This window comes from Eupeodes corollae, chromosome 1, assembly GCF_945859685.1.
Source record: "Eupeodes corollae chromosome 1, idEupCoro1.1, whole genome shotgun sequence".
NCBI lineage: Eukaryota > Metazoa > Arthropoda > Insecta > Diptera > Syrphidae > Eupeodes > Eupeodes corollae.
This window is the reverse complement of record NC_079147.1, coordinates 241,115,855-241,142,719: the sequence shown is the minus strand read 5'-3', so window position 1 is coordinate 241,142,719 and position 26,865 is coordinate 241,115,855. Positions and strand designations below refer to the sequence as shown.

Here is a 26,865-nt window from a genome sequence, read left to right as displayed (position 1 = left end):
AAATCTATTGAGAGCTTTATTATATAAAGGATGACAACAAAAAAGGATGCGAAACACGAGCGAATAAAAAAACACCCTGATACGCCAAGCCAAAGTGGATTTTTATGTCCTACTTTTGTAAAGTGGATATGAAACCACCTACTTAGCCGGAGATAAACTCATCAAAACAACAGTATCTAGGTATCAACGTATCTATGTGAGGCATGTGAGTCCTTTTTGGATTATGAAATACTGCAGTAGTTATATTTCTTTTTTGTCACATTTTTATTTTTTTAAAGGATTGAATCAAGTGGAGACTGTAGGTCGATTTGAGTGGAAGGTAGGGCTTTGTGCCAAATAAAATCATAAAAAAAGGATACAAAATTATATGCTGACTTTTTGAAAGGCAAGAACTTTGAAGAACAAAAAAATCTGAACAAATTGTTCATATTTTATCGGATTTAGTTGTTCTACAAGTCTTATGTGGGCGATTACTTTGAAAAGAAAGTTAAGATATGTAATTGACGATGATGTTATGTTCTTGATTTTTAAATCGATAATACAAAGAATTATGTCAAATACTGAAAGCTCTTATGCAGAAATTGGCAGATGCTATGGAGTATTGTTGTATGGAAGATGTTTAGAATATTTATAAGGAGAAAGGTTGAAAGTATCAGACCATGCCCTCTCAAGGCGAAACGCATAAAGTTGCGTTGGTTTCCTAATCTTTTGGATCTCATAAAAAGGAGTCTAAATCTAGGATTCATACTCAAGATGGGTCGGACCAAAGTGTAATAGAGAGTGGGAGTAAAGTAAGAAACCTAAAATTCCTTAGACCAAAAACTTACATAGATTTGGCTTTACTAACGGTCGAATTCAAACGGTCCTTGAAATCGAGATTAAAATTAAAAAGAAAACCAAGATCTTTAGTCCAATAAGGCCATGTGTAAAGTGCTGGAGATATTTTGTAATCAATCCAGCTAGAAGTAGTTTTCTTTAGAGAAAGTCATTGCTGGCATTTTATTGGGTTAAGGTTTAATCCATTTTTTTTGCGCCAACTACCAAAACTTGTAATATCTTCTTGGAGTTGTAATCGATCCTTTAGAGACTGTATGCTTTTGAGAATTTTCATACCATTCAAATAGATTGGAATGTTACTATATTGTATACAAAGGAGTACATCATTGATAGCTAAGATAAAAAGTAGTGGTCCTAAGTGACTACTCTGGGGAACCCCTTATTTGGCACTGAAAGTGTTGGGGAAAGGACTTCTGAATTTAACTTGATAAGAAGAAATAAATATGAAATATGATTTCCGACCACTTTTTGACACATATTGGGCGGTATCTCAGCCATAACTTGGTTGGTACTCAAGAATCAAAGGTTTATAAACACGGTATTTCGCGTAGCTTCACAAAAAGTCTTGCGATGGCTTATTGATATCGCCACAACGAGAAATTACGCGGTCAGGAAATGTCTCTTGCAATAAAGCCGTAAGAGTGTGGGGCATGTGGAACCGTCTTTTTGAAACCACATATTCTCCAAGTCGTATTCTTTAATAGCAGGCAAAAACAAGCCGGTTATCATATGACCATAATGCTCCGAATTGACAGTGACAGTGCTGTAACGAACTTCGGATCTGTACGTGGAATCTTAGGTCCCTTAACAGACCACGTGCAGCCGAACAATTAGCGGAAGTCCTAAACTGCTGCAAGGCAGATATTACCGCCATCCAAGAAGTGCGATGGGATGGACGGGGCAAACGAAAACTAAAAGACTGCGATGTATACTACGGCGACTGCTACCGAGAACAAAGACAGCGTCTATTTGGGTGTGGATGTGTTGTTGGAAGTAGACTCAGGCAAAAAGTCTTGAGTTTCAACAGTGTGAGCGAGCGCATCACGACAATCCGCATCAAGGCTAAATTCGCCAACATAAGCCGCATATGCACGCATGCCCCAACAGAGGAGAAAGATGAAGACACCAAAGACATATTCTTTGAGGTTTTGGACAAGACATATGAGCATTGCCCTGGCTTTGACATTAAAATTGTGTTAGGAGATTTTGACGCCAAGATAGGAAGAGAAGACATCTCTGGTGGCAAAATCGGGAGATAAAGCCTGCACAAAACCACCTCCGACAAGACCTTCTGGTAGCTAGTACGCAGTTCACGCGTCTTCACATGTCCACAAGGGGACATGGTAATCTCCTGATCAATCAACTGTCAACCAGATTGACCGCATTGCGATCGACGCACGACAATTCTCCAGTATATATGATTTCCTAACATTCTGATGGGAAAACATTGACTCCGACCACTACCTCGTTGTGGCCAAGGTACGGCTACGGATATCCCGATCCAAGCCAAAACAAGGAAGTACTGTGAGAAGTTTCGACGTTTAACGGCTACAATCGCAAGAGACTGCCATGTCCTTTTCTGATCGAGTCTTTAATAACCTCTTAAGGAGTCCTATGCTGCCTGCATTAAGCATTGAAAACCAGTGCCTTGCAGCCATCAGAGATGCCGCCTCTGAAGTGCTAGGTTTCACACGGCCACCACAGCGAAACCCCTGGTTTGACGACGAATGCCGGCAAGCGCACGCAGCGAAACAAGAGGCATACAAAACGGCGCTGCACAACAGGACTAGAGCTGTTCGCGAGCTCTACGAGCAGAAGAGGAGAGAGGAACACCGGCTTCTTGAAAAAAGAGAGTATGAGAAGCGCGCGATCGAGGAGATAGAGGGATGTCACAACAGGGATGAGGTTCGTAAATTTTACCAAAAGGTAAAAAAAAAACCTTCCAAGAGTACCAGCCACGAACCGAAGCTTGTGAGGACGATCAGGGGAACATCGATTTAGAACCGGAGGCTATGTTGAGAGTTTGGAAATACCACTTCTCCAAATAATATAACAGTGATGAAAAACCGAATTCCGCTAGAAGGGAGATACAACCACTCAACCAAGACGACGAAGATCAACACTTCCGCCTACCCGACCTACCATCATAAGACCTACCATCATAAGACACTCATCATCCCGGTTCTCATTTATGGCGCTGAGTCCTGTCCCTGTCAAAGAAAGATGAGAGCGTATAAAGATGCTTAGAGACTCTTCGGGTCATATTTGGTCCCGTCTGCATAGATGGAGAATGGAAGAGAAGATATAACGACGAACTGTACGGTCTGTATAGCGACACTGATCTAGTTTACAAATAGAGCGAATGGACATCAAGGCCCCAGCTCGGAAAATCTTCGAATCCAATATCGGGTAACAGCGCAGTAGACCCCGACTTAGGTGGCGCACGCAGGTGGGTGAAGACCTCAACCAATTTGGAGTGCGCAACTATCTACCTATCAAGGGACCGAGCTGGCTAGAGACGCATGTTGGTTGAGGCCCTTGTCCGCCCAAGACTGTAGCGTCACCTTAAGTAGGTAAGTGCTGTACTGCTGTACAGAAGGCGGAGAGACTTCTCAGAAGGATTATCAGAGAAGATGTTAAGAGGTTCAAAAACAGAAATAATATTCAAAAGTTTTTTAAGCAGGTGAAACGACAGCAACAAGTGCATAAACCTCGAACCGAAGGCTAAGAAAGACGAAAAAAGAAACATCATAGTTGAACAGCAACAGTCAATGCTGAGTATATGGAAGGACCACTTCTGTAGACTGTGTAACGGCGACGACGAACCAAATTCCGATGTCAAATAGGATGATCCATTGAATATAGACTGACGAAGGCCAACAATCCCAACTTAACGACTTAGACGAAGTTAAGATTGCCATATCCAAACTGAAGTCTATCAAAGTGGCTATAGCAAATGCCGAGCGTTCTAATGCAACTGGAGATATTTTCGTCTACATTTACATGAACTGTATAGAGCCTTGCCTAGTTTATGCGTCACTGCCAAACTCGTCCGTTTGTTTAGGATGGACATGGAAAATCAACAAATCAGTAGCGCTGATATTTTGTGCATTCCTTGCTTACTGATGTTTATTTGGGCTAAGAAATCAATAGAGCTCTAAAGCCCTCTTTGGAACAACCAAAGTGTCGCTATATACGATCCTTATCATCCCCAACGTGCTGTACGGTGCAGAAGCATAGACTTTGGCAAACGCCGATGCAAGCACCTTGGGCATTTCGAGAGAAAAGTTTCTCAAATGATCTACTGTCCCGTAGGCAAAGAAGCTGAGAGGACGACCTGTACGGGTTGCAAAGCGATGTACCAGAAGGATAAAAGCCCAACTCATACCAACGCTATATCACGTCACAATGTGTAGCATAAAATGGAAAATGTATTTGGTTTGGTTTGAGAGATATTTAGGATTAAACGCGTTTTAGTAAAAAAATTTCGAAAGTCATTTCTGCATCTTTATTATCTGTGAAACAAACATTTATGTAAAGTCGATATCTCCAACAGTTCTTGATAAATTTCGGTACATTTGGGACATCATATCCCGAATGTCGCTTTAAAAGACATTTCTTTAAAAACCTTTGACTTAAATTCTAGGGATCTTGAAACGTCGAAAAAAATGCGATAAACATACCGATTTCTATAACTTCCTCCTGGAATTTAAAAATCCTAAATATACTAAATTTGTAGAAGAAAAAACAAAACTCAAAATAAATTATCCAATTTTGATATCTTATTAATCTAAAATCATTCAAACTCCCAAAAATCGTTGTCAAATAATATCAAAGTCATAAGTAATCATTGTCGTTTTTGATAAATCAAAATCTTAAATCTTATTAATTTTACTATCACGAAACATGCCATTAGTAGATATGTACATAGCAAGGAAAATTGCTATCATTTTCAGAATTGAGTTAATAAACCAGGAAAATAATTGTATTATTCAATCTTCTTACATAATAATATACCTACCTACTTACCTATAAACAGATTCAAGTCATGCGAATTCACAGCAAAATCAGCATCAAAAAAAGTATCTACCATCTATAGGTACTATCTATACCTATAACCTACCTATCTATTGGGAAAAATCAAACGAATAATCTGTGTTGTGTATCTGTAACGTTCAATGGTTCAAATTAATAGCTTCAGTCACAATCTTTGACAGCCCTTAAATTCTACCACACAATATGGTTAGAGTTAGGGTTAGGGTATATATTATGTACACCATCAAAAGAAGAAGAAAGAAAAGAAAACACAAGACAACCAATAAATTATTTCCAACTTTTCGACATTCGTGCGGTTCTTTCACATTCACAATAATTCCTCTTTTCCACATCCAAAAACCAAACAATTCTACCAACAACCATCCAACCAGTCAGCCATTCAGCCACCATCAAACCATCAAACCATCTAACCACCCAACTACCTTTCTCAGCCAAACCACAGTTTGAAAGTGGAATTGATGTCTGCCTAATTTTTGCTTATTCGGAAATACACCTTCCCCTAACCGCTATAAATAGACGAACTTAACCTAAAACCACACAACTTACACCTTGCTTGTTTCTTGTTATTGTTGTTGTTGCTGTCAAAGCCAGGACAGGTAGTAGAGGTAGTGAAGGTAGTGAATTCGGTGATAGGATACCGGTCGGGTTAAGAAGGTCGTGTCGATGCTGGGGCGTCAACGTGTCGATGTCGGTTGCCCCAATTCTCATCACACTTGGTCTGCACGAGTGTAATTTTGTGGCTAAAAACATTCATCGACCTAAACTTAAACAAGCCAGAAAGTGCATATTACAAGCTTCTAGGCAACTGGCAACACGATGAAGACGACGACGACTTCGACGTTACCATCAGTTACCGTTGCCCAACTACTGTAAATAACCCAAACCCCCAACAGTCTTATACGCGAATATAGATATCATATCTATTAAGGTACACAACTTTATAAAGGTATCGTTCTAGAGGATAGAAAACTTCCAAAAATAACAGCACCTTCCTACATCAACCGCCTTCAACACCACCAACATACCTTTATACGTTAGAGTACGAAATTTTCTAGAAATCCTTATTTAACGTTACTCGTCGCCGTCGTCGTCGTTGTGGCTGTCGCTGTCATCGTTATAAAGAAAAAAGCAGGGAAAATAAAATAAAAGTTCAAGGTGAGGAAAATCCGTCTTATTTCTTACAGCATCAGAATCAGCATTAACATCAGCAGAAGCATCAGAAGCAGCAGAATTCTAAAGTTACCTCTATTCATTTCATCAAAAAAAAAGTTGCGCGATGAAATGAAGATGAGACTTTGGGACGGGACTATGTGTCGTCTCTAAAGTCTCTAAACCCATGGAGCAATTAAGAACCGTATCTAGATGACACTTTCCATCATCGATCCACATACAGAGAATTAAACCGAATAAATTTGCATATTATTTCCAGCAACTACATAAAGTGACACAAAGATATGTAAAAAGATTCGAGTACATGAATTAATCAGCGGAATTCAGTTTGAGATAAACGATCTGACAGATGAATTGTTCCTCATGATTCGCATTCGTATTCGTATCGTAGGCGTTTCTATGAGGTTCGTAGTTCATATTTAGAGAGTGTTACGAGGTTAAATGTGTTTTTTTTTTTGGTTTTTATGTTAGTTGATAAAAATAGGAAATTTTGGTTTTTCGAAAATCAATAAATTATGTACGACTTTGAATTGAAATTATATTTTATTTGCAGAAAATTTGAAGTTCTGGTTTATCTTGTGAGTGGGAGTCCAATGGAAGTGGAAGAGAGTAGATATATATTTTGCAGTGCATGAAGGTTACATAAATTAGGGCGTTTAGACAGCAGTAATTTTGGATGGAATGATTTATGCAAAATTCAAATAATCCATGATTTAATATTTAAGTTCATGAACGAAGTTTTAGTATTTTTTCGACGATTATGTTTAAATACACAATTTAAAGTTTAACATTAAGTTGCTTTTGCTTTGGAAGAATAAGCAATTTTGACGTTTTACTTAAGGAACGAATTATGTACTTTTGTCTTGTTAAAAAAATCGATAGGTTTTCAACAAAATTAATACATTAAGAGGTTCAACTAGAAGTCTATCGGTCTTCGTTGTTGCATGCTCGAATTGCCTTGAAAGGAAATAAGTGACGGGTGTTTTCTTTTTAAAGGTTTAAATATGTTAAGTTGGCTACAATATTTTAACTGGCGGTCATATAGTCAGTTGTCAAGGGCTTTATTAAATTATTGTAATCGGTCCAGTTCGTAGAATTGAAAATTTCGACATTTCTCAACGTTTCAAGTTCCTTAGAATCTAAATCAAACGTACCTTTTTTCGTCGCCAATACAAAGAACTTTTTTAAAAAAATCGTCAAAGTGATTTTTTTTTCCTAACAACTTTCAGCAATCTTTCATTGACACTCTTGTAGAAATAGATGAACATTTTTTCCGATACTTAGCTTTAATAACGTCAAAATTATATTTGCACTCCCTAAGCTCAGGTAAATACCCAACTATATGGAAAAGGGCATTATTACACCAGTCTTAAAAAAGAGTAACAAGTCTGACATTATTAGTAACATGACCAATCTTTAAACTGTCCTGTATTCCAAAGCTTTGTTTGTAATAACAGGCTTTCCATTTTACTTATTTATCTACTTAACAGACCTGTTCAGTCCGTTGGGAATCCCTTAAGGTGCATAGGGTCTCTACAACGCCTACGTGCAGTCTTGTACGGTTTCCAGAAATGTGTTTCAGCTCCCCCCAACTCTTGCCTAGTGAAGCTGATTCCGACTCGACTGTCCTGCGCCATGTGCTTCTCGGTCGTCCAGATTTTCTTCCTTCTTGTGTGAGCGGATACCACTGCATTGCTTGGCCTGCAATGCAGTCGTTACCTTTTCGAAGCGTATGTCCAATCCATTGCCACTTATGTCTTCGTGTTATAGATTGTATAGGTTCCTGACCTGTCCTTCCATGAAGGACCTCATTTGAAATACGGTTTGGCCAGAAAATCTTTAGGATGTTACGAAGACATCTATTTACGAAGGTTTGCAACTTTCTTCTAATGGCTGAAGTAACCTTCCAAGTGCTGCACCCATAAAGAAGCACAGATTCGACATTTGTGCGAAACAGTCGTAGTTTTGTTTTTAAGCTGATAGAGTTATTCCTCCAAAACTTTTACAGCATACCGAAAGCCGCTTTTGCTTTGCAGATGCGGCAGATGACATCTTATTCGGTTCCACCTTCGATGGAGACGATACTTCCAAGGTACTGAAAGCTCTCCACTTTTTATACAGGTTGCGAGAAAATATTTATTTGAGAGCATGGGCGGGTTCCGAGGATGATCATTTTTGTTTTTCCGGAATTAATTTTCAGCCCCACAACTGCTGCTTCTCTCTCCACACTAATTGTCATTTGATGGAGATCCATGATCCTATGAGAGAGTAAGCAAACATAGTCCACGTAATTTAAGTGCTTGAAATAGGATGTCAAAGTCCATTAGATCACTCCGCTACCTGCAAAGCTGCGCACAGTACATTGTTTATCACCAACAAAAACGATATTGGCGACAGAATACAGCCCTGTCTGACTCCAAAACGGATTTCAAATCATCTGACAACCTACCATCGTGCAGAACGTGACACTTGGTTCCATCATATGCTGCTTTAATAATAGCAATTCGTTTTTCTGGGATGCCTCTCCTCCGTAAAGATAACCAGATACTCTCACTGTAAACGCTAAAAAACGCCTTCTTGAAGTCGATGAACAGCAGCTGTAGTGGTGATCGATATTCAACGCGCTGTTCAATAATGATCCGCAGGGTGTTGATAAGATCAATACAGGAAGATCCAGCGCTACGATTTTGGCAACGGCAGGTACAACGCATGTTTCTCTCCAGTTTTCTCACTTTGTTAAATCTCCCTTTTTTGAAAACTTGACGATAATTCACTTCTTCCACTCATTCGGGGGTTAGGCTTCTTTTATGAGCAGATGTTCGCTTTATGACGTTGGCGCTGCTTGTAAAAGCTCTGCGGGAATTCCATCAAGTCCTACCGCTTTGTTGTTCTTAAGTGCTTTAATATTGTGTCAACGATCTCATCTTTACTGGGAGGTGCGGTGCGGATTGGGGGATTAGTTTGTTCAGGCGCTTCAGAAAGTATCGGCTGCACGTTGTTTGCACTCGGTTTAAAACCGAGGAAAAGTGTTCTTTCCACCTTCTGACTTGCTCATCCACTGAACTTATCACAGTACCGTCTACTTCTTTCACTAGATGTTGCTTTGAGCTGCGTGCACCGGTCAGCTCTTTGGTTATTCTGTAAACGGTCCTGCTGTCGCATCTGTTTGCAGCATCTTCTGCTTCTTGCACCAATGCGTTTATGTAGTTACGCTTATCGCGGCGCACACTGCGGTGAACCTATCTCTTTTTCATGCGATACGAGGACTCCAGCTTGTTTCTTTCTTCCTCTTGTGCAACAGTTATTCGATCCCTTAACTGTTTGCGTTCATTGATCCCTGCCCAAGATTCTTCTGAAAGCCAGTGTTGCTTCCTTTTTTCGGACCGACTATTCTGTCAGCACCTGAAATGAAAACATTTTTCACAGCATTAAAATGGTGTTCGAAGTCGTCATGAACTGTGCTGCTGATTGTTTTCATTTCATGTGACAGGTGGTCCCTAAATTGTTGACGTGTCGTTAGATCCTTTAGTCTGGCGATGTTGAATTTGAGGGCTCGTGTTATTCCATTGGATCTTCGAATTGTAGCTCTACGCAATCTTAGGGTAGCTATCATTAAGTGGTGGTCACTTCTGTTTCACACATCCAAGAGACTGCTTCTAAAGCGTCGACTAGTCGCGAAGTTGTCAATTTGGTTGGAAGACGCTTGCCTGTCTGTCGACACCCAGCTAATTTTATGATACAGTTTGTGTTCAAACATAGTGTCACCAAACAAAATAGTGCTATTGGCGTTGCAGAAGTCAATGAACCTTTCACCATTATCATTACATTTGCCGACTCCATGGGTACCCATCACATGCCTTAGCCCGTTGTCGTTACTGCCAACCTTAGCATTGAGGTCTCGCATAACCGAAATAATATATCCACAGAGGTGTTGTTGTAGTCGAATCCTAGTTGACTGAACCGTTTGCCGTTTCACAAGTATAGTTCTGGAATTCGATATCAAATTAAGTTCTTAAACCAATTCTGTTTTCAGTTGAAAGTCTTACATTTACAAAAATAGATCGCTTAACTATGGCTTAAAATGCTGATTCTGATAGAGACCAAATGTCGTACTTTAAGAGGAGATTATAGCTTACATAATTATCCAACTTCGGAAGCAAACATTTGAAGAGTCTGGATTGGTTACAGCTATTCATCGTTTCACCGAAAATATCGCTGCTGTAAGTGGAAGTGTTCCCGAAGACCCGAATGTGTCGATTTCTCGTCGTTCCGGATGAAGCACATTTCTCTTTCGGTGGGTATTTTAATAAACATAACTGTCCAATAATTAAAGAGAGGAAATTACATCCACAAAGTCAATTTTTGGTGTGCTCTTTGGTCCGGAGGTGTAATTGGACCTTACTTCGCAGACGAAAATTGAACGACTGTTACCGTCAATTCGGAGCGTGATGGTCATTGGATAAACGACTTTTTTTTGGCCGCTATTAGAGAATACGACTTGCATAATATTTGGTTTCAACAAGACGGTGCCACATGCCACACAAGTCGGGCGAATATGGCTTTAATGCAAGAGACATTCCCTAGCCGCGAAATTTCTCGTCGTGGCGAAATCAACCACCAAGTTCATGCGATTTGACACTACTGGCCTTTTTTGTAGGGCTTCGCGAAAGACCGTGTTTATACAGTAAACCTTTAACTCCTGATTGCTTAAAAACCAACATTTATCAAGTAATGGCTGAGATACCGCAAAAAAAATCCTAATATTGTTTAGGTATATTTTGTAAAACTGTTAGAAATATCGATAGACGGAAACGAATGAGAAGTCATCAGAGTTGGTCGGATCCCGGCCTCATTTTTTTACTTGCGATATATAGGAACTATATGGTAAGTTTTGCATTAAACTAAATCCAAAACGAACAAGAGCCTGATTGTAAACAACACACAACACATGAACAGCAAATTCTTGTACCTGTTTGTATGCTTTTTTTTACCTTGAATGAAGAAAATAAGCTGAACGAAATAACTCCATGTTTGCGCTGAAAACTTGTAAGAAAGAAGGAATGTGATTGGATTGTAGTAAGTAGCTTCTACCTACCAATAACATTTTTTCATTATCATCATAAAAATGCCTTTATCTATCTATCTGCATAAAGCCGAGCATGCCAATGAACTAATCTTTATTCGTTTTAGATACCTACTTAACTACACAACCAATAGGCGATCAATTTACAATTACAATTTAAACATACGTGTTCTTTCTCTTTCTTATCTTCAGATAATTTATTTTCCATCCTGGTTCTTCTAATATGAAATAAAAATAAAGCTATCCAAAGGAAATCGCTTTAAACGAACTAGTTGAATACTCAACGTTTTCTTTAAGTATGCTTACAAGTATTTTTGATTTCCTGAATGAGTTGTCCTAGGATGAGTTGTGTCTTGGGATGAAACTAGCTTACCGACAAAAAATGGCGAGTATTCGATAAGTTCATTCAAATACACAAACCATTTCCCTAACATAATATTTTCGGAGTAATATTTTTATTATAATAAAAAGTAAAGTTTTTTCAACAAATTATAAATTAATATTCAATAAAATACAATTCACATAGTCTACGGAAAATTCTGTTTATTTTGATTCTTTATTTGTTAATATTAGTTCCGTTTAAGAGCCGAAAAAGGAAGACATCCTAACGAAATATAGTATCGCTCATAGAACCGTAATTTTCTTTTTAAAATTCTCAGGAACTTATGAACAGATTTCAATATTTGATGATCAAAAGTGTACATATTTTTTAGATTTTTGAAGAAATATTGATTTTTTTTTTCAAACTCTCGATGTCTCGAAAAAGGGTCTACATTTTTATATGAAATTCAAATCTAAAACGTATATTTACAATCACTAAACAACTGCATCAGAAAAATATTTTAAAAAAATGGAAATTTTGTAATATAAAAAAATGTATTTAAAGAAAACCGGTGTAACGATTTCCAAACAAATAAGTGAAAAATAGAGTTTTTTTTTTTTTGACAAATCTTATATAGGCAATTTTTTAAACGACTCATTTCCATATAAGTACATGCTTCGATGGAAGTTTGTTTTTTTTCTTTCTTTCAGGACATTTGTTCCTAATGTTTTCCCAAATTTGTTTACTAAAATTAGAACACAAACACATTTGTGTTCAAAAAATGCCACTAAAGAATTCTCAAAATTCATCTTCTGTCGAATTTTAAATTTCTGAAATTTAACACGAGACAAATGTTATTTCAGAGAATTTTTGTTGTGTATTAAAATTAAATTTCAAATACATCGTAACTAGTTGTATTATTTTTCCATGAATTATTGTATAGTTTTTTTAAATTTTGTTTTCAATGAAAAAAGGAAAACAATAGAGAACAACTTCAAGAATTGTTGTATTTTTCCCTTCTTTTTTTTTTAAATAATAAATTCGTGTCAAGGATATGGTGCACAGAAAAACTTTCAGGTTTCACATCGCGGAGTTTTTTTAAAATTTATTTTTTATTTTTAATCCTTTTTCTCTCCTCTCGCAGAGGCGCTATAGGGTAAAACTGGCATTATTATAGAAAGAATATAAACTTGATAATATAAAGCTGAGAGCCATGGAGACAAAGCATTTGGCCCTGTTTTTTCTTCTTTTGTATTTTAATATATTTTTTGAAGAGCTAATTGAAAGTTCTTTAAGTTAGAAACTTTTATTTTTTCTTCAAGTTAAAAAAAAAAGAGATGAAAACAACCTCAATCAGTCATGTCTGTTTCTGGACTTGATGCTGCATAATATTTTTATACTAATTAAACAGAAGTCTAAAAAAAAATATGACAAAAAATAACAAGGGTTCTTTTTTTAGGGACATAACTCATACCATATCATTTGCAGTCTTTTGTTGATTCTTGCATACTAGTGACTTTTCAATGTCTTTCCTTTTGGTTCATCTTGAAAACTAAAAATGTTGTCTCGAAAACTAAAAATGTTGGGTGATGAGACATTCCACATTCGAGTGGTACGGCTAGAAAATGAATCTATATGCTTTAAAGCACGCCGAAGTTGGCTCAGTTGTTAACTTATGGTCATTCCTAGAAGCACCAGCATTACGGTTAAACTGTTTAAAGGTAGAAATGCAATGGGCCATTTCACTAAAGAATATTTCGTTAAAATAACAATAAAAAAGAGTGGGGCATTGTTTGAGTGGCGGAATTGATTTATTTGTATCCATCAGTTTGAAAACTTTTATTGAATATTGTCCAAGAGACTTAATAAAGTTCCTGAAGCACCAGAACAGGGATTGGCATAGAGACAAATCTTGCGAAATTTTTGGTGATACTTCTTAAAAGATCATTCCACAAGAGGTGGTTGCTGATGCACTTATCGAGAATATAGAGTTATTCAGTGTCATGGACGCAGATGGGACTCATAGATAGTGACAAGTAGTTTTCGAAGTATTAAACTCCGGTTTCTAAATTCCAATTGCACAATGGTCTCCTCGTCACAAAAGAGTAGGATCATTAGCGAAACAATTGGATTAATAGTCGCAGACAGGAGAATAAATAAAAAGTTAGAAAGAATGAAGGGGACAAAAGGAAGCCCTGTGGTACACCAGCATTTATTTTGTGGGTGCATTTTTGGAATGGAGTTCTGACTAACTTGGTTTTGAGGATTTGTGAAAAAATCTACCGTATAATCCCAGCATATGTCAACTGTAATCAATAGGACACCAACTTTGAAAATACTTATGATTTCTTAACCTGTGGTGATGTTAAAAATATATTGCTGGTGGGAGACCTAAACGCAAGAGTTGAGAAAGAAGAAGGAGTTGAGAATGCCAGACTCAGAAAAGCAAGAAATTCAAAAGACACAATAAAGAATGCAAGAGGAATTTTGCAACAATGTCAGCCTCCGTATAATCAACGGTGCAAGTGGAGGCGGTAAATTGGGTGAATTTACATTCGTGGGAAAACAAGAAAGTTCGGTCATTGGCTACAGTTTGGAAAGTGGTCACTGGAGAACAGCTGTTAAAATAACACTTATGATCTGGAAAACTACAGAAGAATCTCATTTTTGAACTCGTCATATAAAAGATTTACATCGATTCTGCTCAGGCTTTTAAATAAATGGATAAATTCTAATTATCTGAGAAATAAGAACCTTGCATCGAAATACCTTTTTCAGTTAGGAATGTCACTTAAGTTCGGTACAGTACAGTATGTCGGAAAGCAAAAACAAACTACGAAGTTCTAGATACTTTTCGAAAAGCGTGTCTAGTAAGCTCGCGGCAAAATCAGATATCCTATCATATCTACGAAATCCAAAAACATAACGAACGATTGAGTTGAAAGCTACATTAAGTTTTCGCCTGCTCGTGAAACTGCAGTTACAATAGATTTCACAACCATAAACCAGAATAGGAATTACTAAGGTTTTAGCGAGAAGCAAACGCGTTTTTAATGGAATACAAGATTGTGTAACCCATAACGTACGAAACCTCCATAAACCTTACCAACGAGTCCATTTATATGATCATCCCAAGTCAAAAGACAATTAAAAGTCGCACCAAGATTCTTTGCTGTAACCACATATTGGATCATTGCTCAGAACAATCGGGGGAAAATAAGAAAGGTCAAGAGATTTTCTATTAATAACAAAACATTTAGATTGTTTATGGTTCAACATAAGTCCGTTTGACAAAGACCAATTTGCCACTCTCTTCAGGTCTTCATTGACGCATAAAGCTCCATGTTCGATAACACCAAGTAGACAGCTGAAGTAAGACTAAACGTCATCAGCATACAATTAACATCAATTGCAATCATCAGCTGCAATTAACTAATGGCGATGGAAGTCCATTTACATAAGCAGAAAACAAGAGAGGACCTAGTATGGAACCTTATGGTACACTAGTGGCATTCGACAAACAATTTGACAGAGTGTCACCAACTTGCACTACTTGCTTCCTACAGTTAGATAATAAACAATTAATTTGGTTGCACTAGATGAAACATTTAAAGTTGACGTGAGCTTTCTACATAGATTGACATGATTATCGGAATCGAAAGCCTTCGAAAAATCCAACAAAACTAGAAACGTAATCCGTCTTTATCTAATACTTTTCTAATGTCATCAGTAACGTTTAAAAGTGCGTAACACAGCTGTATTTTTTCCGAAAACTAGATTGATAATGGCTGAGTACTGAGATAGAAAGACGTTAATTTGCTTTTGAAGTATCCTTTGAAAAACTTAGGCAAAAATGGAAATACCGAAATAGGTCTAAATTCATCTCTTTTAGCGTTTTTGGGAAGAGGAATGATTTTAGCAACTTTCCATGAATCAGGGTATTTCGAGGTATTGTATTGCAAAATTTATACAAGACTACCATAGCAGAAGTGCGGAAAAGCCAATGTTTATCAGAGTGTTTCCAAACGAAATCGGAAGTTAGATAGCACTGTGCACGTAGCCCAAGTTTGTTTGCACTTTTCATTAAAGATATAGTCGAAGCACTACCAGCACGCAGGCTTTAACATTAAAGCTTTTCTTTTTGCTGACGACATTATCCTGCTCCCGCATACAACGCAGTCCCTTCAGCTAATGATAAATAAGCGAATATTGTAAAAGGTGGGACCTAATGATCAATTGAAATAGATCTAAGGTGATGGTGATGACGGAGCAAATGAGTAAATAGTGTTGGAAAAATACAAATATCTGCTTCATTAAGAATTGGGCATGGAAAAACATTTCATTCACAAAGTTTTTAAGGCGAAAAAAGCTATAAACGTAGGATGGAAGCAATGCTTCAATAATAACGTGTAGCAGTTAATTCAGGGTCTTCGAACCTCTATCGGAATCGGTTATGTTTTAAGCTACGCAAATTTGGAAAGGTCGGAAATATGAGCAAGTAGAAAAACTGCTCAGATTTTATATAAATCGGATTTTCCACCTTCCTTTGAGCACGCCAAACTAGATGATCATGTTGGAAACGGGTTTATCGTCCTTATTCATAAAAACAATCAAGCTGCAGGTCGAATATATCTTCAAAGCTCTCATTATGCCAAATGCCAAATTGGATGGTTTAAAGCCTGGATAGAAATAGCCGAGAAGGTTGATGTTAACCTGAACTATAGGAACCGTGCCTCATGGAAACCAACTTTATATCGCTTAATAGCTAGTCTGGATGAAGCCTCAAGAGAACAATACATAGAGCAAGCTTAAAGTTCACTGCACCGTATGATTTACTGTAGACTAAATTACGACATCCGGGAAAGAAACTACTTCCCCGAGAAACATGCTATCGAAGAAATTGCACATTCCGGTTAAGAGGAGAACTCCATAATGTGAAGTACATTCTTAACCATGAGGACTTACCGATTTTATCCAACCTGTGCAACTTGAAAGAGCGCGAGGAAGTTTTTCATTTTGTTGGACGAAATTAGAAGACTTATCTCTTGGCAATCATAAACCTTTTAGAGGAAATGGTTGTTACAAAGTTATACGCATATTGCAAAACAGCCCTTAAATATAGACATCAAGTTTTAAATGAAACGTTTTAATCTTAAGCTGCACTTTTTTAACCTATAACTAAATTCCTCGGAAATATCAAGTGAAATGGTCTTTCTTTCTAAGAAATAAATCATGAGTTCACCGATAGACCTATTGCTACATAAGCCGTACGATCGTTAAGAAGCTATCGTTCTTCAAGATATTTCAGTATTTTCTAGACCTTGCAAAGAATGGACGTAAGTGCAATCGGTCAATAATTTAAGGAAGAAGTAGTTTTGAATTTGTTAGGAGTTAGCTTAACAAATGCTGTTTTCTAACTACTCACAATTAAAATAGGATAGATGTGCAAAGCTTACGTGGGAGTTTTGTTAATGTGAAATAGTACTTTTAAAACAATTTTTATGACTTCATTCTTTTAGAATAATGTTGAGGAGTGTGGTAAGACACCCTTAACATTAAAATTTCCTTTTTATTGTTAATGTCTTGCTTAGTTGAAACCAACAAAACTTGCCAATTTAAATATCAAATAGAAGCTTCAATAAAATTACAAAACATCATGGCTATCAGTTAGATTATGATATGTAAGTATATATTTTTGTTATCAGTTTTTATTACTGTCATTATACTTTATACCCCTATTTTATATGTGATACCAATTTACATTCTCTTTTTTTTTGGGGGGGTTGTCTAAAATTCAGAACGTAAATTATATCTTTCCTTTTGCAAAAAAGAAAACATTAAAACCCAAAACACATCAACTCACAAAAAGGAAAACATATGAGCTAAGCACTTAGCAATTTTTATTCATGGGTAGGTACGTTATGGGAGTTGTTCGGTTGTAGGTACCTACGTTATGATAAAAAAGATAGATAGAAGTAAAACAAAAAAAGAACCAGAAAACACATAACATTTAAAGTGAAATTTTCATTTCCAAAAGTATAAATTTTTGAAGGCACTTTCAAGCAATTTATAGAACCAAAAATAATAACGACGACGCAGCGATCTTCATCGTGGTAGTCGTTGTCGTTCCATAAAAAGCTATTATCTCTTATGGACACGTTTGCCAAAACTATCCTTCCTCTCTTATCATTCAGTCACCTCAAGAGTAAACTACCTCAAGGTTCAACAAACCCACCAAGAGTCCTCACAATAATACTTTAAACAAAAAAAAAGACATATCTTCTACAACACCATGCACTTTATCCTTGCATCCTTTATCTTCCTCGTAGCTTATAAAACGTTGCCCCCCTCCTCACCACAGTGCTTCCTCTTGTTCTTTGTCAGATTGGCAACGTCCCTTATGCATATATAACACACAAGATGATATAAAATGGTTCCTATAACTGTTTACACAATAAAATACAATATATACAAGACAACACAACACACTGACTGTGATATGCAAACACAATATACAGTTGTGGTCATTGAATTGAGCCTTTCAATTAATTTCAGCTTATTTGACTGTTTCTTCTATCAACGCTTTGGCATCTTTTGCTGGACAAAATATTTGCTCCTCACAGAGATTATGTTAAGAATGCGCTTTACATTATCTATACTAACATTATAAATGCGACGGATTGTTTGCTTGCTTGTTTGTTTGTTTGATTGTTTGTTTGCTTGTTTGTTTGTTTGTCTGTCCTTCACGTTCCAACGAAGCTTTCTTTTGACATCATTTTTTGTTTGGAAGTAGCTAAGAGGCTGGAAATTGTTTCAAGCTACTTTTTACCGTGGTAAAATATCACATTCTCAGCTAATTCCAGACCGCATCAGCCGGAAACATTTATAATTGATATTCAATATACATATTCTTTTTTTCGAGCACTAATTTAGTAGCATATCCTTAGGTGCTGAATACTTTCAGTTATTGACAGATTTATAGATCCTTTTGCCTGGATAATTGTTTTAAGAATTATTTTTGGAATTCTGCTGTCTGCCATATTCATTACTTTGACTACGTAGTTAAAATGCATCTGCAGTGTATCCATTAGCACAGGAAGAGTTCCTGTTTCTGGATAATGCGTATAGTTCGGAGAGTTTCGTGACAATCTAAAAATTCTTTTAATGAAAAATCGAAGAAATGTTTCTACTTCTCGATGGAAGAATAGATCCAGACTTTAGATCCATTTAGATTTTTCGAGATTCCGAGATATGTACATGGTAAATAAAAGTGTACTCAATATACAACCTTGTTTGAGACCCGTTGATGTCACAAATTCATAAGATATGGTATATCGTACAAAGCTTTCAAAACTGCAATATTTTTGCTTGATACGCCTATCACACTTAGCTTGTAAAAAAGCGCTTTACGGTCAATTGAGTCAAAAGCTGCTCGGAAGTCGACATAGAAAGCATATAATTTCTCCCCCTTTGATGGTTGAGTATTTTTTCCTGAAGGCGGGCTGAATTTCTGATAGAATATTGTTATTTTCTACAGATTGAGAAAGCCTGGAGTGTATAAGTCCTGCAAACAATTTAGCGCAGTTATTAAGAAATGAAATTGCTCTATAGTTTGACGGATCTTAAAAAGTGCCTTTTTCATGAATTGAAAAAATAATTGATTTTTAAAAGCTTCGGGAATTAAAGAACTTTTGAAGATTTGATTGAACTCATTTGTAAGTAAGATTATGAACTCGTTTGTGGCATGTTTGTAGAACTCAGATGGTATATGATCATCTTCAGGGGCCTTGTTGTCTTTTGAGTTCATTATTATTTGATTCAGTGCATCTAAAAAATCGTTCTATTGCATCAGAGGTGCATTCGTTGTGATATTAAGGAGTCTACTAAAATAGTCTTTTAAGCTTGATGCTTGCAACCCTGCGAAAATGAGATTTATATTTCCATTTACAAGCTTAACAGCTTTCCAGAACTTAGCGGAACAGCAAGTGTTGTTGATAGTATCCATATTCGATTGATCGAAAACTGCTTTCGTATTATTGCATATATGTACGTTTAAAATTTGTATTCGCTTTAGCATATAGTATTTTGAAAATATCAATGTTATGCAACCGTAGAAGCTCTAAGAACTTAAATGATAAATCTGTAATGATAAATGATATCAATGAATCGAAAGCAGTTAAATGGTTTGAAACAAAAATTGCAGTCTTTTTGAGGTCAAAGTATTGGTGATGGCAAAGTTTGAAGTACCAATGTTTAGCTGAATTTAATGAATGCAATTTTTAAGTTGAATTCAATACATGTAATACGCACTTAAGTCGATGGACTCCAAACAACAGAACAAAGTTCTAGAAATGGATGAATAAAGACATATAAACCTCAAACAAGGGATGAAAATTAGTAAATTTATTGAATCATAAATAAGTCAAAATGCATTTTAAAAGAAATGAGTATTTCGTTCATAAAATTATTAAACAGAAGAGGCCCAACATGACTTCCTTGTGGACCATCAGATACCAATTACAAAATCCTGAAATAGTTTCTTCTTTGTATCACAAATTGGGCTCTGTTTGTTGGATAATAATTTAACCATTTCAAAAGAATTACATGAAGACTAAAAGAGTTACGTTAAGAGATACAAATTTGGTGATATATTCATCATATAAAAGAAAGCCTAAAACATTATGAAGTAACCAAGTTTACCAGTGAAAATATGCAAGTAACAACCATTAGTATTGGTATGAAAAAGAAAGAGTTTAAGATAGCAGCTATATACTGCCCACCAAGGCCCTCCACGAAAGAAGATGACTATACAGATCTATTTAATATTCTTGGGCATAACTTTCTTGTTGGTGGAGTCTTCAATGCGAAACACACCCATTGGGGTTCAAGACTTATATCAACAAAAGGCAAAGGACTTTTCCAAGCAGGCCTTAAATACAATTGCGAATTCTATTCCTCCAGGTTGCCAACTTACTGGCCTTCCGATACTAGCAAAATACCAGACCTTATTTACTTTTTCGTAACTAAGGGAATCAAACGAAATCACATTAGTGTCGAAGGTAATTATGATCTGTCATCAGATAATACTCCAGTGATTCTAACACTAAGTGAATCGGAAGTACTAGAAAACAGTAATCCAAAGCTTGTAAATAAGAAAACAAACTGGAATGATTTTAGAGAAAGGCTTTAAGTTTTATAAATTTAAGATCTCCATTGGATACAATCGAGCAAATTGACCATGAAGTGGAACAATTTATTGCTGATGTGCAACAGGCCGCTGAAGAAAGTACTCCAACATTTTCTAATAGAAGAAAAAATGAAATAAAATATCCTTTAAAGACAAGAGAGAAAAGAAGAGCTCGAAGTAAATAGAAAAATACTAGATTTCCAGATGATAAAACAACTTTTAATAGCAACAATCTTAAAAAACAAATTTACAAATTCAAAAATGACTCACTAAGTACATTCCTAAGGAATTTAACGACTGATGATTTAACTGATTTTTCGCTATGGAAAGCAGCCAAGTGCCTGAAAAGACCGCAGTTACAAAACTCGCCCTTGAAATTATTAATTACGATCTAACTACTGCCCAGGTTATGAAAGAAATGCTATTGAAAGCCTTCATGCCTTAAGCACCGGTATGTCCCGCATCATTGGAAAATTGCTGAACTAATTGTCATACCAAAGCAAGGTAAACCACCTACAGAAGTGACGGCTTAAAGACTAATATCGCTTATACCAATTATGGCAAAAGTTTTTGAAAAACTGCTTCTGAAGAGACTTAGCAAAATCATAGAAGAAAGAAGGTTAATCCCAAACCATCAGTTTGGCTTTAGAAATAAACATTCCACGATAGACCAAGTTCATAGAATATCGGATGTAATAGAAAAGCATTAGAAGAAAAATAAGTATGTTCAGCTATTTTCTTAGATGTTGACAAGGTTTAGCATAAGGGACTTGAGTACAAACTGCAAAGGGATCTTCCCAGGCAGTACTTTGAAATATTAAAATCGTACATCTCAGACCGATTGTTTAGAGTAGGGTACGATCAAGAATACTCGGAATTGAAGAAAATAGAAGCCGGTGTACCACAAGGAAGTGTCCTAGGTCCTACCCTGTATTTACTATACACAAGGGATATTCCAGTTGTTAATCACACCATAATGGCTACTTTTGCAGATGATACCGCAATTTTAGTACCCGACAATTGTGTCTCTACGGCAGCAGTAAAACTAGAAAATGCCGTCGAAATAGTGAAAGCTTGGACCGAAAAATATCCTCAATGTAACAAAATATTCACATATAAACTCTACAAATAAAAAGATAAACAATATTGCAATATTCATTAATAATCAAACTGTACCTTACGCCAATACGGCCAAATACCTTGCAATGACTTGGGATGCAAAGCTAAAGTGGAAAGAGCACATCAAAAAGAAAAGAGAAGAACTAAACTTGAAATATAGAAAAATGTACTGGTTACTTGGTAGCAACTCTGATTTATCAATCCAAAACGAAATAATGCTATATAATCAAGTGCTAAAGCCTGTTTGGACCTATGGAATCCAATTATGGGGCTGTACAAAGAAAAATACCGTAATCATCCAAAAAATATAAAACAAAGTCCTTCGTGGAATAGTTTGGTACATAAGAAATACCGATCTACATCGTGACTTACAAAATACGATGTATCAAACAACCAGAGACTGTAAAGTCATACTAATTCTGAAATGGAGTCCGTCTTGAATATAAGAAACCATGTTCGGAGAATAAGAAGACCCAAGCCTCATAAGCTTATGGTCTAAGAAAACTTGGGAAAGTATTAAAAGTTTAAACTTCCCCCAAAGTGATTGTACAAAAGTAAGAAAGAAAAATCTGTAGTCGATCCTTCAAGATTGGTCCTGATGAAGAGGTGGTTTTAGTGGTTAAGAGTCGAGCACTACTTGGTGACGAATACTGCCAATTGTCTTTTGAAGATTTCCTCCTGTCAAAAAAAATATTCGTCATAAAGGTTAGTACAAATTGACCGTCCTGGTATAAATCGACGTGGATCATTGCAAATTAATTGTTATTTTTTTAATAAAATACAAGTTAAAATTCAAATTATTGTCGGTATTTATTAGAATTTACTTCTGGCTCTATCATTTTCAACTATACTTTTAGAAGCAGCTTTGTAGAACAATAAACCTTGGAAATCGAAGAATAAGGACTTAAACCAGGGAATAATAAAAGTGCAATACGAGACAGTAAATGTGCAGAAGTTCTACGACAAAAAGGATTTCTATCTAAGTACTAGCTGCACAATCCAATCTCAAGGTTCTTTTTTTAGATGACTTAATTATGGATCCACTTGAGTTTAAAAAAATGTCTATATCAATTATCCAATAAATACTTAATTTTTAACTTAAAAAAGAAAATTTAATTTCAATGGCTCAATTATGCGACCACAACTGTACGAGAATGTGTTCTTGTAAACTACACAAAAGTACACTCCAACACTTACCTATAAAGCTCTTTCTTTTATTTATCGTTGCTGTAATTTGTGCTGACACACCGAAATCGGCCAATTTCACGTCACCATATTCTGTTAGCAGGATGTTGGCTCCTTTTATATCACGATGCATTTTACCCATTTGATGCAGGTACTCGAGTCCTTTTAGTGTTTCACGGCACATGTAGGCAATCTGTTGTTCAGTTAGTGGCCCAGTCACTTGGTAAATGTCCTGAAGGCTTCCACCACCGCAATACTCCATGCATATCCAGAGTTTGTCGCGTCTCAGGTAAGAGCCATAGTAAGCTATGATGTTCGGATGACGGCAATCGCGCATCATTATTATCTCTTGCTGGATTATTTGTATGTCGTCGGTGGGTTCTAGTTTAATGACTTTTATAGCAGCTAATTCGTTGCTTTGCAGACGTTTTGCCTATTTTTGAGAAGAAACAAAGAAGAAAAAGTGAGGTTAGAAAAGTGTTATGCAATACACGGTTTGAAATTATTATTAAAGAAAATTGTTCTTTTAACATGCTTTTGTAAATATTTGGCAAAATGTTGGAGAATCGAACATTTTTACTGTCACAGAATTTTAAATAAATTGTAAGGAGTAACAAATGTTAAGTCCTGCAGAAACATTAAGATTTTTAAGTGAAATCGACGTTAATAGCTCAGAAAGGAAATAGAGTAGTCAAAATCCCAATTAGCAGCTATTAAAACCTTGTGCTAAGAAATTGCGTTTTCATGCATCATTATTTGAGAGTATTTGCAAAGTCCTAGATTACAAGAATTTATGTTATGGGAGGGAAGCTTTCTCACTTGGTTTAAGTGTGAGATATAGTTTTCTTAAGGGACATAACAATCTCACTGATAACTTCATATTTGTGGTCGTCAAATGATATTTTTAAAAATGTTTGTAGGTCAACCAAAAAATTGGAAGTCAGAAACTTTCTTTGTTTTCAATTTTTAGCAGTGTTTAGTTGTTTTTGCAGGTTTTCGATATTATAAAAAAGTTGTCAATTGGGTTTCCAATGTTCCTTGGATTTCTCTTAAAAATTTACGAAGAGTTGAAATAATGTTTTTAAAAAAACAATTAATTTGAAGCCAATATTTTTAATTGCTGGCAAGATATTCAAGTCAAAAATAAATGTTTAATAACTTTTAGTAGTATTTTTTTAAGGTTGCTATTTTTTATAAAATAAATCTATACCACTTCGATTTTTCAAAAAAAAAGTGCTCAAATACCAAAAACATTATTTTTGGATACAAACAATAATTTTAGAGGTTATATCATTTTTTGTTAGCAAAATATTAGCGGTGACAAATATTTAAACAAAGATATGACCCTTTTTCGAGATTTCAGATTTAAAAAAAAATCCAAAAAACAAACAAATTACATTTTTAGTCATCAAATATTGTTAAAACAGTTTAATAACTTGTGCAGAAAAAACATTATTGAAATAGGTTCCCTGATTTCTGAGAACACAAGTAATCACAAGTACAGAAATAACGGTGCATGGGGGTACCCTTGGATATTCCAAATTTTAACTCAATCGACATAATGGTTTGTGCTGTAGGAGGCGAGAACTGACAGACAGACCAACAGAACCAAGTGGGTCCCACTAAAAAAAAACCTCATACGTCCCATATCTCATTTTTAAGTCTCGAAAAGAATTTTCGGGAGCCCAAAGTTTTTTTTTGGGAAAATTCACTTTTTTAAGACAAAATGTTTTTCTTCTCTTGAAGCGTAAGACTATAATGGCAGAGGTCTTGAGTTCAATCCTTGCAGGTTTTTAAAAGGTTTTTATTACGGGTACTGTTCTTTGCGAGAAATTGGCAAAACCTTCAAGAGTAATTCATGAAAAGTGCTTTCTCAAATTAGCGGTTCGGATTCGACTTAAAACTTTAGGTCCCTCCATCCCTAAAAACATTACAAGGAATGGTTGAGAGTTGTATGTCACTAGACCCTAGTTCTCAAAGGACTGTTCCGCCACCTATTTTTTTTCAGACTTGATGATAACTTTCACAAATAGTGACTTTCCTACTTGCTCCTACTCCTACTCCTACTTTAAAGTTAATATAGTAATGCGTGTCTACTTCTATTAAGTATACAAATATTTCTAAAAGGTCAAGAGTTAACTATCAACAGAGTATGTATATGTCATGGGTTGACCAATGATGGTACAAAACAAGTGATTAATAGTGTTAACCTGTATGAAAACGGCGGGTACTTTCCATTTGACAAATTTGATTGAAACTTTTTTCAACTAGGTTAACCACAATTTGACACCTAAAAAAAGGGTGTTCTTTTAGAGTCATATGATTTTGACATGGAATAAAAAGCAGGAATTTTTCTTATTGACTCGGGTCCGTAATAAAGAAAAAAAATAAACTGTGTCACAAGGCGGACGTCTGGTTTAAAACACAGCTCCTGTGAACTATGCAAATTTAAAAATGCTAAAAGTATTTATCCAAAAAATTATGATTAAAGAAAAAGTAACTTTTTTAAATTAATTTCTTGATTAAAGAGGTAGAACAAATCAAAGAACACTACTGGTATCAAAAACATATACATATGTACATTCTGATACACAAGCTCACGTATATTTGCGACTGACCCGGTTTCTAAAAGAGAACAGCGGTTCTGAAATGCAAAAACTTAAAAAAATGCTGATAAGTCTTAACAGACACTTAAATTGCATCCAAGGTTCTTCTCAAAAAAAGTAAACAGCAGGGGTTTAGAATTTTTAAACTGAGATTTGTTACCAACTTTATTTCTTCTTCTTCTTGAATCCTGAAATTTTTATAACTAATACTTTATTTTCCTTACCCCTAAAACTATCAATTTTTAGTAAATACTTCACAGATTATATATAGAGATAGAATAACACCGTTCTTTATATAAGTTTTAATAATTTAAAGGTTACGGTGGCACGGGTAGATAGATAACAACGCTCAGAGAATGGTAAGCAGTTGTGAGAGAGAACGTGTTCCCTGTCCCTAGCAGCAAACTACAGAATAATTGGTCAGCCTGAGCTTAGTCCGTCGTACATCCAAAAAAGGTGCACGGTGGAAGGCAGCTAACCAGAATCGGTGCTTTGCCTCGCAGGACAAGCTATAGACATGGTGCCCTTAGAAGAATAGAGCCACAGAATAATCGGTTGGGAGAGAAGCTCACTGTCACGCTATCACAATGAAGCTTTGATCTCACGTTTGGTTTGACAATCGTAAGGAAAAGAACGTAATGTTACGTAATGTGACTCCAAATGGAAGCTCTTGTTAAAATTTGCTGTACATTTACTTTGTCTGATAGTTCAAAACCTGTAAAAGTCAGCATACAAAATACATTTACTTTTGGAGCGATTTCCATTGGTTATTATGGGCACGGTTGCCACTTGAAAAAAAAAATTGCATGACCAAAGCTCAAAATAAAAAATGACCAATCGTACCAAAAAAGGACCATAATAATTTGTGTAGGCAACGGTTTTTAGCTTCTCAAAGGAAGTTATTGTAACGGTCCGATTTGTCGAATTGAAAATTTCGACATTTCTCTACGTTTCAAGGTTTGTAGAGTCTAAATAAAACATTTTTAGTGAAATGTTTGTGCGTGCGTGTACCTTCGTACGTTCAGGAAGGTTTTCCGTAGTCCATAGCTCAAGAACCAGAATGCAGAAAGATACAGAAAGGACTCTGATAAAAATTGAGTGGGTGTTTTTTTACCGCAGCAATTTTAAATATATTGTTAAGTGATAAGAAACAAGTATTTCTTTGGAAAAAAAAAACAATTCAAGGGTTTTTTATATATAAAAAAACTGACAAAAAATAAAATAAATACCTCGAATATTTAAGTAACAAAAAATGCTTATTTCTCTAAAATAATTGTATGCAACGTTAACGTTTTTGAAA

General features: G+C 35.9%; 1 protein-coding gene across 7 annotated transcripts in view; it reads right to left on the bottom strand.

Annotated features, from left to right (window-relative positions):
• LOC129943113 (mitogen-activated protein kinase kinase kinase kinase 5) overlaps window positions 1-26,865 on the bottom strand; it is a 206,567-nt gene that overhangs the window by 78,420 nt on the left and 101,282 nt on the right. For all 7 annotated transcript variants that reach the window (XM_056052347.1, XM_056052348.1, XM_056052349.1 and 4 more), the window contains exon 2: window positions 22,972-23,392. In XM_056052347.1, the coding sequence (XP_055908322.1) occupies window positions 22,972-23,392 (421 nt within the window). The remainder of the gene's footprint in view (window positions 1-22,971; window positions 23,393-26,865) is intronic.